Source organism: Rissa tridactyla, chromosome 2, assembly GCF_028500815.1.
Source record: "Rissa tridactyla isolate bRisTri1 chromosome 2, bRisTri1.patW.cur.20221130, whole genome shotgun sequence".
Lineage (NCBI taxonomy): Eukaryota > Metazoa > Chordata > Aves > Charadriiformes > Laridae > Rissa > Rissa tridactyla.
Window position 1 is genome coordinate 147,798,031 of NC_071467.1, and position 15,799 is coordinate 147,813,829.

Consider the following 15,799-nt stretch of genomic DNA (forward strand, 5'->3'; position numbering starts at 1 on the left):
ATCCCAGCCAGGCACAGGTTTTACCTCCTGTCTGTTCAGTCTCAGCCCACGTTAAACTGCACTGCCTAGGAAGGGGAGAACAGGAATTTTGTGGTGGCCAGTGCCAGGTTCCGGCTGTGCTGCTCCGGATTGCTTTTTAAAGCCTCAGTGGAACTAAATGCGTTTTAATGTAAAGATATATCCCTCCATGCGACCGAGTGTCTGTCTTGGCACGATTCCCTCAGCTATATGAGTTAATCACACTGTGCTGGTTGAATTAATTCACCCACAGACCAGCACTGAACCTGCGGCAGAGGGTTGTACGTTAGCGCACTCGTCAAATTGCGCTAATTTATACTGGAAGTAGCTCACAATGATAACTTTTAGCATCAAACCGGAACTATTCTCGGTCTTCGTAGACTGTCCGTGAGGGCTAAAGCAATGAAACGGGAGCTGGATAATTCTCTCCGGGCTTTATTAAGCTCTTACAGCACTTTCGACATCTCCCAATTTGACATCCCCCGTCTGAAAAAGAACAAACGTGGTCAGTAGCTCTCTTGCCGAGCTGCAGAAGCCGCCGAAGATGTTCGTGCTGCCATGTGAAACTTTTGTTTTGCTGCTGGCCCTGGGCAGATGGCACTGCGATGCGTATATATTGCTAAGCACACTTGGGAGGACGATCAAAGATAGCATCTTGATGTTCTACCTGCGGAGCTGCTGTGTCAACCGCCCCGGTTTCACAATATTTTTCTTTGCAGCTACATAGCGACCGGGTTCCCTTATAAATGTACGTAAACCCTGCCTATTTGGAAAGAAATCTCAGCTCGGTGTATGTAAGAAGAATCTTTTAATTATCCGACGTTGCATTTATACAGATCGAGGGATAAAGCCCAGGTCCGCTGTGTTTTTCCGAGCTTGTTCAGCAAGCGATCAGATCAAAGGCAGAGGCAGGGGCGGTCGGTGCCCGCTGGAAAATTATGGTTTTCTGTCTTCGTCCGACAAAATTTTCCGCCCTGGTTCAGCTGCCTGCAGTTCCAAGCAGCGCTTTTGTGCCTGGCCGGAACGAGGAATAGACGGTAACGATCCAACCCCGGGGAAAGCGAGGGAGAGGGGGCACGAAGAGCTCCGCGGGCTGCTGGAGAGGACAGGCAGAAAGAGGGAGAAGGGATGCAGGAACAGGCAGGAAGAGAAAAGCACGACCAGCTCGCTAAAGCCGAGCTGTTTGTCCTCCAGCACAGACCATTGCTCAAAACAACCTGCGCCGCTGCCTTTCAGCAGGCCGGTGCCGGCGGGCGGGCACCGACCGAGGAGCTCCCGAAAATCGGTGGCGACCGGTGGGTACGGGAGGAGAGAGCACGGCAGCGGCGGCGGGGGCCCGGACGGCACCGGAGGGAGCTACGGGGAAACACCGCTCCAAGGCGACGTTCTCCGCTTTTCTGATAAGGCACGGGGGCACTGAAACCCGAAGGCGGCGGCAGAGCAAGCGGCGGGCGTCCCTCCGGCCGAAGCGATGCTCCCGGTCCTTCTGCCCCCACGGCTGCCGAGGACCCGCCACCCCCTCCGCCCTACAGCTGCCCAAAGATCCACCCGTTTCGCTGGCGACTTTCAAAAAGGCGGCGAAAGCAAGTCCCTCCGGGGCCGGTACCGGGGCGAAGGCTCCTCCCGTCCACCTCCGCCTTCCCTGCCGCCTCTTCTCTCCTCCGCCGCGGCCGCGGACCGCTCGTCCCTTCGCCGCGGGGGCGGAGAGCCGCGCTCCTGCCTCCCAAACATCACTTCTGGACTCCTCATCTCTCACCGCGCAGGAACTCCTGCAGTTCCGATCTTTGCCACCAAACCGGTTCGCGAGGATCGGGTTGTCTGGCCGTGCCCGGCTCCGGTTGCCAGCCCCGGAGCGGGGCGGGCGGCGGCGGCGGCCCCCGCCGCAGGTACACGGCGGGCGGCGGGTGGCCGCGGCCCCGGCGAGCACCTTGCGCCCTCCCAATTTTAATAGGGTGAAATTCTGAGACAGTGTTTACTCAGATAAGTGTTTCCTGTTTCCGCTGTTAATTTTTAACGTTCTTGCTTCTACTCTGGGTACTTGAAACGGATTTCCTTTATTTTACTATAAACAGTTTCTTTTTCATGTCCTCTGCCTGTCTCCTACCAAGAGGACGCCTTGAGAAGAACCTGCTCTCCCGTCCGAAGAGCTGCGGATCTCCGCTTCCCTCGGTCCAAAGTCGTTGCCCGGCTCGGAGAGCTCCAAGCCACGGCTGGTTTGTGCTTTATTAACTCAAGAACTGCAAGAGGATTCTGGCAGCGAGGATTTTTTTTTTTCCCAGCTCCGTCTCCTCTGCTCCCTTTGCCCGCGACTAACGGAGGAGTCCCATCAGGACAACGGGAAAAAACTGCCAAAGCCCGGTGGGGACCGGGACAACTTTCGGTCTCACCGTCTTTGGGGATGGGATATTTGTATTTATTTAACAGCGGTGATGTGGGCTAAAAAAAAATAATAAAGACAGAGTCGGTGACGGGTAAAGCGCGAAGGACACGTAATTCCCACGGCAAACGGGGGGTTCTCCCAGCCGGGGGTGGGCAGGGAGAGGGGCTGCCATCCCCGGGGGCTGCCGCCGAGACGCGGGCGGGACAGCGGCGGCCGCGGAAAGGCCGCCGGGGGCGGGCACCGCCTGGGGGGTGCGCGGAGCCCGCGGGCCTCCCGGCTGCCGGGCCGTGCGGCCGCCGGCAGCCCCGGAGGCCAGCGGGGAGCTGCGGTAGGGACGGCGCTTCGCTCCGCGCCGCCTCCGCCAGCGCGGGGAAGCCGTTCCCGGGGCCGGCCGCGCTCGGCCCCGCCGGTGCCACGGGGGAGGCCTGACCCTCCCCACCGCCGGCCGCCCCGCACCGCCGGGCCGGGCCGGCTCCGCGCCCCCCGCCGCCGCCCGGGCAGAGGCCATCTTGCGCCTGCGCAGCTCTCCCGCCTCACGCCCGCGGAACTTCCCCCGCGCGCCGCCAGATTCGAACGGGGCGCGCGGGGACCCCCCCCGGACCCCTCCCGGGACGCTCCGCGCTGCCCCGCGCAGCGCCGCTCAGACCCCGAAGAGCAGCGCCCGCTCAGCCTCCGCCGGCGCGGGCGGCCGCGGAGGGATGCGGAGCCCCGCTTCGCCGCCGGGCCGGGCAGGGGGCGAGCGGGCGCGCTCGGCAGACAGCGCACCCGCGGCCGCCCTCCGCCGAGGCGTAGCGATGCGGCCGCTGCCCCCGCACAGCCCTGCGGCCCCGCCTGCCCTCCCCCCACCCGCTCCCGCCCTGCCCTTGGGGTGCTCCAGCGGGCCCCGGTATTTGGGGATGTGCGTGCCGGGAAGGGGGCACCGGGACGCGGCTTTCCGGCATCCCCCGGGAGGCTGCGGGGCGTCGCGGTCCCGGGTTCCTGTCCGCCCTGCCGCGGGCACCCGGCCTCCCTCCGAGGCCGGGCGGCCCCAGCCCTCCCCGGGGCAAGGAGAGTCCCCGGGGCGCCCCGACCTCCCCCGGAGAGGGGAGGGGGCCGCGGTAGCCATTTGGCGCCTGTATTTTCATGGCACGCAGCTGAATATCGCACCTCGTCTAGGGAGACAAAGGGCGATATGTTCCCCATCGCCAGGGAAAGGCAGATGCTTTCCTCGCTCCCCGCGCCGATGCTGTCAACAGTGTGGCGGGGGGATATTCCCCGGGGAGCGGCCGGGTGAGATCTCCCCGGTGGCAGGGAGGCACTTTTCCAATAGCAGAGGCGGCCAGCAGCCCTTCCCCCTCCGCGCCCGCCGCCGGGCTCCGCGCCGCCGGTGTCCCTCGCACGCCGCATCCCCGGTGGAGGAGGCCGAGGCCGGGAGGCGCCGCCCCGCATCCCGGGGCCTCCGCTGAGCGGGGACCTCCCGGGCACCTCTGCCAGCACCGGCACTTCTCACTCTTCCCTCCGCATGTGCTGGGGATGCTCGAGAGGCACCTCTTCAACGAGGCACTTTCTGATCTGTGAGACAACATCGTGCCAAAGATTCTGCGGAGGGTGGAGGCCTCTGAAATGGGCTGATCATTAAAAAAAAGGGAAAAAAAAAATAAAATAAAACCAAACCAAAAAGCAACAACCCCAAAACAGCCCCGCATACACAGCCCCAAAAACTTTAAATGAGAAATGCGAAAAAATACCCTCCATCAACGCCAAAGCCAAAAAACCCAACCAAAACCAAAACCAAAAAATCCCAAAAGCAACGTGAAAACGGTGTTGGCAGGGAAGGTGTTGGCACGGCGGAGGTGCAGGGATGCTGTGTGAGTGATGCCCCTGCGAGGCATCTGTCGCTGCGCGGGGTGCGGACCCTACGCGCACCCTCCGCGGGTTCCCGGCGCCGGCAGTCCGCGTACGGGAGCTGGGCTGCGCGGGGCGCGGAGCCGCGTGTCCGCCCGGCCACCGGGTGCTCCGGCGCAGCCAGTCGGGACGTGTCCCACCCGGAGGGACGGGAATTTGATTTCCAGGCTGGGTGCGGAGGGCGAAGGGCTGCGGATGGAGCCCCGGGGGACACGGCGCTGCTGCTCACCGGGGTTGGGGCGCTGCCCCCGGGAGGGAGGGCGCGCAGGGACAGTCCCCGGGCAGCGAGGAGCTGGCAGCGGGGGGGACTGGCGGAGGCGAGGCAGGCGCTTAGCGCCGAGAGGGATGCCTACAAGCCAGGAGCTGCCATTTTGTCTCTTTTAAGTGGGTTGCCTTTCCCCACTCCTGGAGCGCAGTGCGCGGCTGTGGCAGCGGTGTCTCCCCTTGCCCTGCCCCTCCTCGGCCGCCCTCCGGGGAGGCAGCCCGGGGCTGCAGGGGAGGCCCCTCGGGAAAGCGCCCACCAGCCCCAGCCTCCCCAGCCCTGGCGTTTTCCTTGCCACCTCCGCCCTAGGTGCTCGGGGTTTGCAGGCTGTTCAGCTGATTTGTTGCTAATAGCAACCACACGACAGCGATTTGCAGCCTTTTCTGCTGCTGGTGCCTCTCGTTACACCTTCTTCTGCAGACCGGGATAACGTCGTCTGGCTGCTGCGTGTCCCCACCCCTCTAACCACAGCAGCCGGGGACAATGATGGGGCTGGGGGACGGGGCGGCCGCAGGCTCCGCCGGGCATCGCGCAAATTTTGTCCTTCCAGATGAAGAGCGAAATACTGGCCAGCCCCTCGCCGCCGCAGCCGCGCAGGCTCCGCGTATTTGGCATTGTCTGGCAGCATTGTTGTGAGCTGCCAGCGCCCGCAATCCTACCGGCACGGGGGGGGGGCAGCGCGGCTGGGTTTACATATGTAGATGCGGGCAGCGTTCAGAGCCAAATCGACACACACCCTCCCCCGGAGCAACAGACACAAAGGAAGACCTCGTTCCTTTCAAGTCCCCAGAATAAATTAAGCTACGGCTTTCAGTTTTGGAAGGTCCCAAAAATATTTGTCTTTTTTTTTTTTTTTTTTTTTAAATGACACTGCACAAGCGCGGACGGTTCCGCAGGAAACCAGAGGTATAACCATATGCACGTGGTAAAAAGGGCTCAGCCCTACCAGCTATTTCCTGGTCCCATCCAGTAAGTCAACCTGAGATGTTGTGCCCTTTCCCAGTTTATTTATCCCTTATAATTTTTGTTCCGTCTTTGCCTAGTGCAATGGCGACGCACAAATCTCCACCAGCCAAGTCTATACCGTTTACATGTTCGCGGTTACAAACGTCTGCTCAAATGCCAGCGTCGTCCTCTTAGGTGAAGGAAAAGAAGTCCTCTCCTCAGTGCGTTTGAAGTGCCTCGACGTTTCTGTCTTCACCGCACAGAACTAACGTGCTCTATAGGAATGTCTCACAAACTAAACTCACCACCAAAAATCCGGGGAGGGCACCCCAGAATATTGTGAGTTGCTGGAGCCCCGAGCCAAAGCTCAGGGAAAAAGAGAGGGAACTCTCTACTGCTCCAGTCCCTCTGACAGAGTTTTTGCTAAAATCAGGTAAATGGCAAAGCCCAATTTAAATTTGAAAATGAAATTATTCAAGGATTCAAATATTATATTTTAGTAGAGGCTATAGACGGAGATCCCTCACTCGGCACACTCCCTTCGAGAGAGCGCTTCAGCTCCCTACATCCCACTCACTCCCACCAACATTTCTACGCTTAACCTCCCCTCTTCCAAAAGCCCAGCCCTGTCAACTCCGCTCCGCGGGAGCGAGCGGAGGAGTATGCGCGTTGCCCTTCCCACCAAGCGCTGCTCAGTCGTCCAAGCGCGGGATTAAAAAACTAATTTCTCTAACCCTGCAAACAATCTGCTCAAAGCCTCGAACAATTTGCCAGGCGTGTGGCAAGCGGAGGAGACCCTCCAGAGGCAGCCCGGGCGACCCAGCGCGGTGCCTAGGGGCGCGGGGGGCGGCCGGGGGGGCGGCTCCGTCTCCAGCCCTTCAGTCCCGCAGCCCCGGGGGGCTGTCCCGGGGGGCATCCCGCGGCCGGTGGGAAAGCCGCCGCACCAAGACGCGGGAAGATCTCACCTTTTAATGAGAGTCGCGGAATTTGAAGCCGCGGAGGAGCAGCCATGGCTCGGTCAGCCGCCGCACGGCGGGGCATGAGCCGTCGAGGGGCAGCGAGCCCGTCCCTGGAGCTGCCGCGAGCGCCCTGCCAGCCGGGGGATCCTGCGGGGGACACGGCTCCTTCCGTGCTGGGGCTGAGCCACCTGTTGCCCCGCACCCGCGGGGACGGGACCGAGCAGGGAAAACCCGTGGGAAGCCCCCCCAGCACCCCTCACCCCCCAAAAAAAACCTCCAGGACTAACTTCGCCCTTCACCGGCTTGGGGAAAATGATGCTTCCGCGCCCCGTTACGGGCGTATTTCCGAGTGAATCAAAGGCTGAGATTAAAGGACACCCGCCAGAAAGCGAATGCACGTTATTCATTTAGATAATTGTCGACTGTTCCCCTGGTCTCCGGTTTATTTCATAAGCTGACGTGTGCGGTAACGCGGTCGTTACTAACACCACCCGCCTAAGGATACAGGTTTCCTACTAATGGGTACCCCAGCAGCAGGCAATGAAGTCTCACAACTACGTCATTTCCATAAATGATTTTCCGTCTTCAGTACTTTTGCGAGAACTGGTGACATTTCCGTAGACCGCATTTGCATGGTGTTTATTCCTCATTATTATTGTTACCCATGTGAACAGACTCTCAGTATCAAGCAACGAAATGTGACAGCAAGTTTTGGAGGTACTCAGGGTGCGTTTTGTTGTTTCGCTTACCCGAACATTAGACTTAATTAGACAGATAAATCAATTTATCTGTAATCGACACATCTGCTTTTTAAAAAAACCCAAACCTCTGGAAGTAATTCATCACCGTTTGTTTATTTTTTTTTATTTAACTTAAGAACAGAAATAAGTATAAAGAAATGTGTTTAACAGCTGTTCCCTTCTCAAGTACACATGGTGACGATTTCCCAAAATATTTTCTGTGGCAAACGACCTTCTCACCAATCTGATTTAATTTCTCTCATTTATTTGTAAAGAACAGCACATCGCCTGTTTTGTTTGTTTGCTTAAAGAAAGATTTTTTTCGCATTAAATACTCCTGGAAACCCGTGGCTCATTTTAGACCATGATATTGTTTACGTTAGCTCACATCTTTTTAGTTGAGCAAACCCAGAGATGATTTATTAAAATTAGAAGTGTTTCTTACACTTTTTCAAACTTTTAAAATGCGGCTGAAGCAACTTCAGCCTTTCAACTTTAAGGTGTGAGACAAAACTTTACACTACCTACCAAATAATATATTTGTGTAGTGTCAGTCATCTGATTTTCTACATTTAGATCTTTGCAGAACAAAATACCAGCCTATGAAATCCTGAAGCCACTGTGCGTTAGAGAGTGGCTACAGAAAAGGGCATATTTTATTGAATGATTTGGCTCTGGTTTTCTGCTGTGGATCACGATTTCACTTGGAGCAGCCTGATCGATAGCAGAGCTAACTAGCAACTTCATTCACAAATATCCAGCGTCTTAGGAATCGCCCTCAAAAGATACCGGAGGAGATGCAGAGTCTATTTCCATTCAAATCCTGATACCCCTGATTTCATTTTGCAGCCCCACCGTTTGCGTTAGTTGCTGTAAAGCCCCCCACGGCTGTGTTTACTCATGGATGCGACCATGCTCTGGCCGACCGGTTATGAAGAGAATTATTCGTAAATAGCCTTTACCGCCGGAGACACCGAGATGAGAAAAGTGGAAGGCAGTCACCAGGTTGTCTACCGGAATGATAGGCTGTTGAAAAAAATATATTAAAAAAATACTGTTATGGGGCAGAGGAATAACTGGTACCTGTGCCTGGCAAAGCCAGAGGGCTGCTGTAGGACTGTGCCCCCCCCGTGCCCCTTCTGCGCCGCTCCCCCCTGCGCGGAGAGAGCGAAAGCTGCCCCCCAGCACAAGCCGCCGGCGCTGCGCGGGTGGGTACCCTCGGGCTGATCGCGGACCCTGCGCGGCTGTAAGGAACGCGCAAAGCCTTCCGCTCCCGCGGGGACGGCGCTGTCCCCCGCGGCACCACCCGCCCGGCTCCCGGCAGAGGCGGTGGCTGCAGCCCACGGGCTCGCCCCTGCCCGCACCGCGGAAGAACCGCCGTGCTCCGCGCCCGCGGCCGTGGGGGCGGGGGGGCTCCGCGGCCCTGCGCGGCGTGCGTTTATTCCCCGTGCGGCGCGAAAAACCCCGGCGTGGGCCGTCTCGGAGGCGTCAGGCACTCGCGGAGATCCCCGAGAAGGAATCCCAGTAGCGGTAAGAAAGTCAAAAAAAAAAAAAAAAGAAAAAATGAAAATAAAAGAACTTTGAAGAAGAATAAAGGCGCGGCGGGGTGCGGCAGGGGCAGCTCCGGGGGCGCCGCGGCTGCCCTTATTTTTGTTTTTTTTCTTTCTTTTTATTTCTCCCCCACCCGGGGAGCGGAGGGGGAGCGGGAGCCCGGCAGGGGCTCCCCGCAGGAGCTGTCGGGCCATGGCCGGGGCTCAGCCGGGGCTCCCCGCCCGTCGGTCCCTCGGCAGGCTGCGCGGCGGCGGAGCGGGACAAGGCAGCGGAGCGCCAGCACCGCACCTGCCACCGCTATGGCCCGCGCAAGAGCCGCGGGCGCTGCCCGTCCCCCGCCATCCGTCCCCGGCGCTCCCGAGGACAACAGCCCCCGGTGTAGAGCTGAGCGTACGGAGCTCCTATAGACACTCTCATGTAACTTCGTCGTCATATACATCCCCGCGCCGCTGTGTGTGTATTTGTGGTATAGATATAGAGGCGTCACGTCCTCCCTCCGCAGACCGGCATGTCCGTACGCCCCCGCGCATCTCCGCAGGTGCCTATACCTGTACCTGTATCTATACCCACACCCGTACCTACACTCACACCTATACATTTAACACACGTGCACAACACGCCGCCACAAGGGGCACAGCCCTCCCGGGCTGTGTCTCGTCCCCGCCCGCACGCGGCCCCCCGCTGGCACACACCGCGGGCGCGGGGCCGGGGGGCGCGGAGCGCAGCCGGGCGCTGCGCGGGTGCGGCGGGCGGGCGCGCTGACGTCACTGGCGGTGTTGGCGCGGCCCCGCCCCGCCTCCCCCCCTCCCCCCTCCTCCGGCGGCGCGGCTTCCGCCCGGTTGCCAGGGCGACGGGTACACAGTGCGGCCCTGCGCGGGCGCGCAGCCCGTTGCGCCGCCGCCATGAGCCAGAGGCAGGTTTTGCAAGGTAGGCCGGGGCGGCCGGGGCCGGGGCCGGGGCCGGGGCGGGAGGCCGGCCGGCCGCTAACCCCTGGCCGCTAACCCGGTGCCCCGGCGCTGCCGCCCGCAGTTTTCGAGCAGTACCAGCGCGCCCGGACGCAGTTCGTGCAGGCGGTGGCCGAGCTCGCCGCCCGGCCGCAGAACATCGAGACCCTCCAAAACGCAGGTACGCGCCCGCCCCCCTTCCGCCAAGCCATAGCCGCTCGGGACGAGAGGGGCTTCCGCGGGGGCTTCCGCGCCCCGGCGCCGCTGCGCTGGGCGGGCGGCGGCGGGGAAGGGGGAGCCGGGGGGGGGACAGGGCCCGCGGGGTTGCCAGCGCGCTTTTCTCTCCCTACACCCCGCAACCCCCAGGTTGGCCGCTGTTTTCCAAGGATTTTGTTCCCGGTAGGGATCGGCTTTGCCCCCCCGGCCCCGCGGTGCGAGGACGGGCTTGGCGACCCCCCCGCGGCGCGGTGGGGGTGTGGATGGGGCTCGTCAGCCGCGGCCGCCGGTCGCCCTGCTGGTCCGCGGGGCTATTCCTGTGGTTGCTTTGAGGTAGACGTCTCTGGCTGTGATCTCATAACTTATTTTTATTTCAGGGGAAAATTTCTCAGTGTAACCCGCTTCTTCATTTACTTCCTCATGCTTCCGATATAGCTTTATGTAAAGTATAGAAAACAGAATTCCCAGTGAAAGCCAGCGCTGACTTGCCAAGGAAAACCGACTTTAGAAGTAACTATTTTTATACTGGCTTTACAAGTTGTTCCTAAATTCTTCAATGCTTTTTGCCAGCAGATTTGCTCATCTTAGGAGGGATTCGCATTTGTTATATTGCTGTCGTGGGATGTCGTGAACCAAATTGAGCATTTTTAGAAACGGGAGCTGCGGGAACACTTCTACCAGCTGTTGTGCTGCTGGCATCTGGCAGACCCACTCCGCTCGTCCAGAGTTCCTGAGCTTAAAAGAGGAAAAAATAGTGCTCAGTAATTGATTACCTGAAAGGCACATTGAAAAAGTGCTATAAATCCATAGTTGGTTTACCATATGGTATTCATGAATTGATTATGTTTTGGTTTGTCTTTATTTTGTTTTTAATACTTGTTTCCCAAATCTAGTAAAGCTGTCAATCTTTTCTGAGACACAATGGAAACAAACAAACAAACAAAAAAGAAAACCAATCACGCAAAATACTTTCAGCTTTCGGTTGTTATATTTACAACTGTCTATTAAAATGGTTTTGTTGAAAACCTATCACTTAAATTCTTGTTACGAAAACAGTTGCTTTGATTTTGAGAGTGACACATTGACACTGGCCTTTTATATTGCCTTGCTGTGCTTCTTAATTTTTATTTTTTTTCCCCGTGTTTCAGTGAGTTAATGCCACTGGTTTAGTTTATACAAATGATTTCTATTTACCAAAGTGACATCTCGGCCATGGGAATAATTTATGTCTTATTTGTAAGAAGAGGTCCCTCTATGTCCATTTACAGTTCTGATTTTTAGCTGTTCGCAGACAGAGATCCCATTCAGGCAGCATTTCTATTTTAAGAAAGCAAACAAAGTGCCAAGCTAGCTTTAATTACATTGTATTTCTTGTTCTTAAAATAATTATTTGATGCAATGTGGTTGGTAGCTTTACCTCGGAACTGCTTTGTTACTCGTGCAAAAGAAATAATCAGTTCAGAAGCCTGACACTTTCTTCTGCGCACAGCCGCCGTTGGTCTGAAGGTTAGCTTTGCAAGGATCAAGCTCTGGGGTAGTAATGTGAAAATGTGCATTTGTGTGGGTTATTGCCCTTTTTGTCTCACTCTGGTACTGCATTGCTTTTTCATAGGCTTTAGTTTTTTTAGATGCAAGAAAGGAGAGAAATGTCTGCAAATACAGTGTTTCTTATTACAATTTATTGGAAGGGCTGAGGCCTACAAATATTTTACCCTCTTCCCCAACCCGTGCCTTTAAGTCTAATTTGCAGTTCTATAACTAAAATGATAGCTGTTATTTTTGACCTTCTCTGGATGTGCTAGATACAGGTTTTAAAACCTTCTCCTGAAAGAAATGTGATTAAGTGTTCTTTAAAACCTCCCCCCAAATAAAATGTAATTTTGTCGTTTTTTAAAGCACTTACACAAATATTCTGAGACATAGCTGTCTAGCAGATAACTGGTGTACCTTTTATGGTCTGGATCTAGTGAGCTCTGTAGCACTGATTTGAGAAAGATAGATGTCCGTCTATACATGGATCTCTGTATAAATCCATATATAAAAGGATTGGGGGCTTGTTTCTTGGAGGTGATTGTTTTAAGATGATGTGGAAAGTCTTTGCCTGTTGTCATTTTCCATTAGCTTTAGGAGTCGGGGGCACCTTGCAGGGTTCTTGGTCTGGATCTCAAAGGTTGTCGGGGTTTACTCTATTTCCAGCTAAAGCAGAAGGCAAGATGACAGTGACTTGAATTTGAACAAAATTGAGCACTTAAAATGTACTGTAGTGTACTCTTGTATTATTGGCCTTGGTTTATATTCCTGGAATATCCATCGTTCAGACTGGTAGCAGTGAAAGATCGGTGCTCAAGGAATAAAGCCTTTGGTCCCACTTTTAGAAGTCCTTTTGATAAATACTTAGTATCTTAGAAGGAAAATAAATACTAGTTTGAGACCTTGTTCTTTGTGGAGGTGTCCCTGGACACCATGATAACATCATGAAAGATGGAGGTATGTTTAAAAAAATAATTCTTGACTGCACTATAAGCCCTGGTCCTGTGGTGTTAAACCAGGTACAAACAGTGGTAGTGTTGCAGAGTAGGAGATGGCAGACTGCACCATGGAGGGGAGCAAGCGGCCAGGATCAGAGGTGGGAGTTCTGTCGCTGGCTTGGCTCTTGAGAAACCTTAAGGTACCGTTATTGTGGAGGCTTCTATGCGTGACCTGCAAGGAAAACTAGTGGGCACTGGCAAGCTGGAGAGAAGGTCAGAGAGGGCCAACGGGAAACCCACCTTTTCCCTGGGCATTTGTCTTCTGAGGCTTCTGTATCTCATCAAGCTCTGGAGCTGCCTTTCCCACTGAGCAGAGATCCCAAAGGTGGTTGTAACTGGGGAACTGGAATCTGGCCCTGGACTTTGACACATTTATGCGGCACTGGCTCTGTCATGGTCAGGAGTGTCCTGGAGGGTTAGTGCCCGGGAGCTCAGCAGCTTTCTGGTGGCAGGGAAGTGCAAGGAATGATCAGAGAAATTCCTTTGTCAGAACTCATTCCTGAATGTTTTCTAACTCTGTGGTTGGCTTTGATAAGGTTGTTCCTCATGACTAAATGTTACCATGAATAATAATTGCAGGATTTGTCCTTTGAATGTTTAATTAATGGACACTTGGGAAAAAAAAAGTCTCCAAAATTCCTAAACTTTTCCGTTTAGTAAATATATGCTTGGAACAATGACAGACAATTAATTTATCAAATCTAGTTTCTGGAGGGCTGCTGACTAGTGGGAGAAGCTACTTTGATAGTAGCAGTTTTAAACATGTTATTTGAAAATAAACCTATTAATTTGGCAGCTACAGCTCGTGAAGTTTGGTACTAGAATGCATTATTGAGCCCCATACCCCCTCGTCCTTCTGAAATTTAAAATCCTAGAAATAGACTATTTTCAATTATAAGGCCAGATGAACTTGAGCTCTCTTTCTTGCACTGGGATTTAGGCAGCTTTCTGTCTTTTAATAAATTTAGGAGAAGAAATGAACTGGTTCTAGTACATTTCTAAGAGTGGTAGTCACTGAGGGCCTAATTCTTCTTTCTTCATCTGCCTTGTGAAGTGCAGCACTCTGTAAATAAATAGTCACTTTGAAATAGCGTTTTTGTTCTTTTTTTAAGAGGCATTTAGAATTCAGCATTAATAAATGTATCAGAATAACACTTGAATTACTTCTGGGTGTTCATTTTTGTATTCTCTCAGAGTACGAAGTAAATTTTTATTTATTTATTTTGCATTAGAGCTGGTGGTGATGGGATCATTGCTTTTAATTTGTGAGTTATTTAAGGATATCATTAGAACTAAGTTTAGTCTAGCAACTAATAACTTTAAGGTTATTACAAGATCAGCTCTTTAACCTCTTTCTTGGGGCTGATCACATTCTTGAGCATGATGGCTGTGGGAATCGTAGAGAAAGCTGTCTGTAACATGGAAAAAGAAATTTGAAGCTGTGTGGTCTAGCAGCCTGTGTGTTGCCATGGGACTGGGTGCTGGAACTCTGCACACCTGGGCTCCCTTCTCGTTGCTGCTGGGGTATTTTTATCATCTCAGGGAGACAACTTCAACTTCTGTCACTCTGCCTTACCTACTTGCTGGCCAGTCTGCAGGGTTCCAGGAGCCAAGTTCCAAAATGCCAGTGTAAAAGAAGACCCTCTCCCATTCTCCCACTCCACCAGCCCACAACTCCTCACCCCTTGTGGGGACACAAGGACAGAAGGTCCCTGCCTTGTGTCTCCTTTTGATTCTGCCCAGTATCAAGATACTTCTGAGTTTCTGAGTCCTTGCAATCCAGCATACAAGCTATACTCACCTGCAGGCCTGAGTCCTCTCCTCCCCTGTTACTTATGGGCATCTTCTCCTGTATCTGTTCCTCACAATCTGTGTTCGCAAGAGGCTGTAGCTTGGGGGAAGGGCTTGTCTGCATCTAACTTGGGCTCCATCACAAACAGTTGTGGCATGGCAGATTTTCTCCTACTTCATGGTCTGTTCTTATGCAGGTGAAGGATGATGTCATGAGTGTTAGTTCCCTCCTGGCTCCAGGGCTATTCCACTAGCGATAGGTTTCAAAAAGCTGTATTTCCAAATCTTTAGAGTGGTTTTAGGAATCTTTATTTTTGAGAAAAGGCTGTTCAAATGTATTTCGCTCATCCAATTATATTGAATCTTTTTGCCCATGCTTTTCTCAACCTCTTTTCCTAGTGTCCATGTTTAAATGTACCTATTTTAAACGCAACAGTTGGACACTTCGCCCTTTGTAAGGAGGATCAGACTCTGGGAAGGGATTTCAAGACGTAGTTCCAGATTTTAAATAACATTAAAGAATGTGGTCTGTCAGTGCAGCGCTTTGTCAAAAGCCTTCTGGGAGCATAGGGTGTTGTAGGGAGGGTGGCTGTCGAGTCAGTTGGGCAGGAAAAGAGCTGCTCCCTTAAAGCACCTGTGTTCTTGCTCTACCTGGATCTTCCAAATGGATACACATGGACAGACTCCAGTGCTCCTGTGTAGCCAGTTTCAACATTTGAGTTTATGTTGTGAGGAATGCACTTACTTTTTTTTTTTTTATTATTTTTATTTTGAGTTAAAAGCTTTGCTGAGCTAAGTGGGAGAGAAGTATGCGATGTGGCACGAAAGGCAAAAGGTTATCTTTGGAGCTGTAGTAGATCAAGTGAGGAGAGCGGCTTTCCCTGAGGCTTGACGATGTGGTAGTGCCTGATGAAGGGAAGAAGGAGGCTGTGTATTAAGGAAAGTACCAGCGAGATGGCAGAGAAGGAGAAAGTGAATGTAGCTGAAGCTGGAGGACTGGCTTTTTCTGTAACTCAATCAACTGAGAGCCCAATTGCTCCAGGATTCCTCCTCTTCTCAGCCTCCCAGCCTGTTTCGGGGAGATCTGCAAGTAGAAATTTCAAAACCAGGATTTACTGGGAACTTCTGTCTCATCTTAGCGAGTGGCCATTAAAAAGAAGGAGCTCCTTGTGACCACCTTGTGTTTTGTGTGTCTGTGAAGGATTGAGTGGTGGCCAATAACTAGCTCCATGAGGGGCATTTTCAGAAACTCAGTCCTTTTCGAACAGGATTAGTTCTGCTCCATTAATGCAGAAGCAGGGTCTGGAAAATGATCAGCCAGATCAGCTTTTAAGAGGCAGAAACTTGCTGCTCCTCGATCCTTCAGAAATCTCCAGCCCTGCTTTCAAACTGAATCTGCATTATGTCCCACACCATCTGGTAACTGCTGTATGAATTACCTGATTACGTAGAGTCTCTGTTACCGAACTGTATTTATGTTCCTTTTGATATTTGAAGGATTGTAGTTGTGTTGTGCATGGACCCGTCACAGTGAGGAGCCCTCTCTTGGGGTGAGCCACACTTGAGGAATGTGTACTTGAG

General features: G+C 53.8%; 1 protein-coding gene across 2 annotated transcripts in view; it reads left to right on the plus strand.

Moving 5' to 3' along the window:
* The first annotated feature begins 9,580 nt into the window (after nucleotides 1-9,580).
* Nucleotides 9,581-15,799, plus strand: part of SPAG6 (sperm associated antigen 6) — a 48,033-nt gene continuing 41,814 nt past the window's right edge. For both annotated transcript variants that reach the window (XM_054189360.1, XM_054189359.1), the window contains exons 1-2: nucleotides 9,581-9,666; nucleotides 9,769-9,864. In XM_054189360.1, coding sequence (XP_054045335.1) covers nucleotides 9,642-9,666; nucleotides 9,769-9,864 — 121 coding nt within the window. In that variant the 5' untranslated portion in view covers nucleotides 9,581-9,641. The remainder of the gene's footprint in view (nucleotides 9,667-9,768; nucleotides 9,865-15,799) is intronic.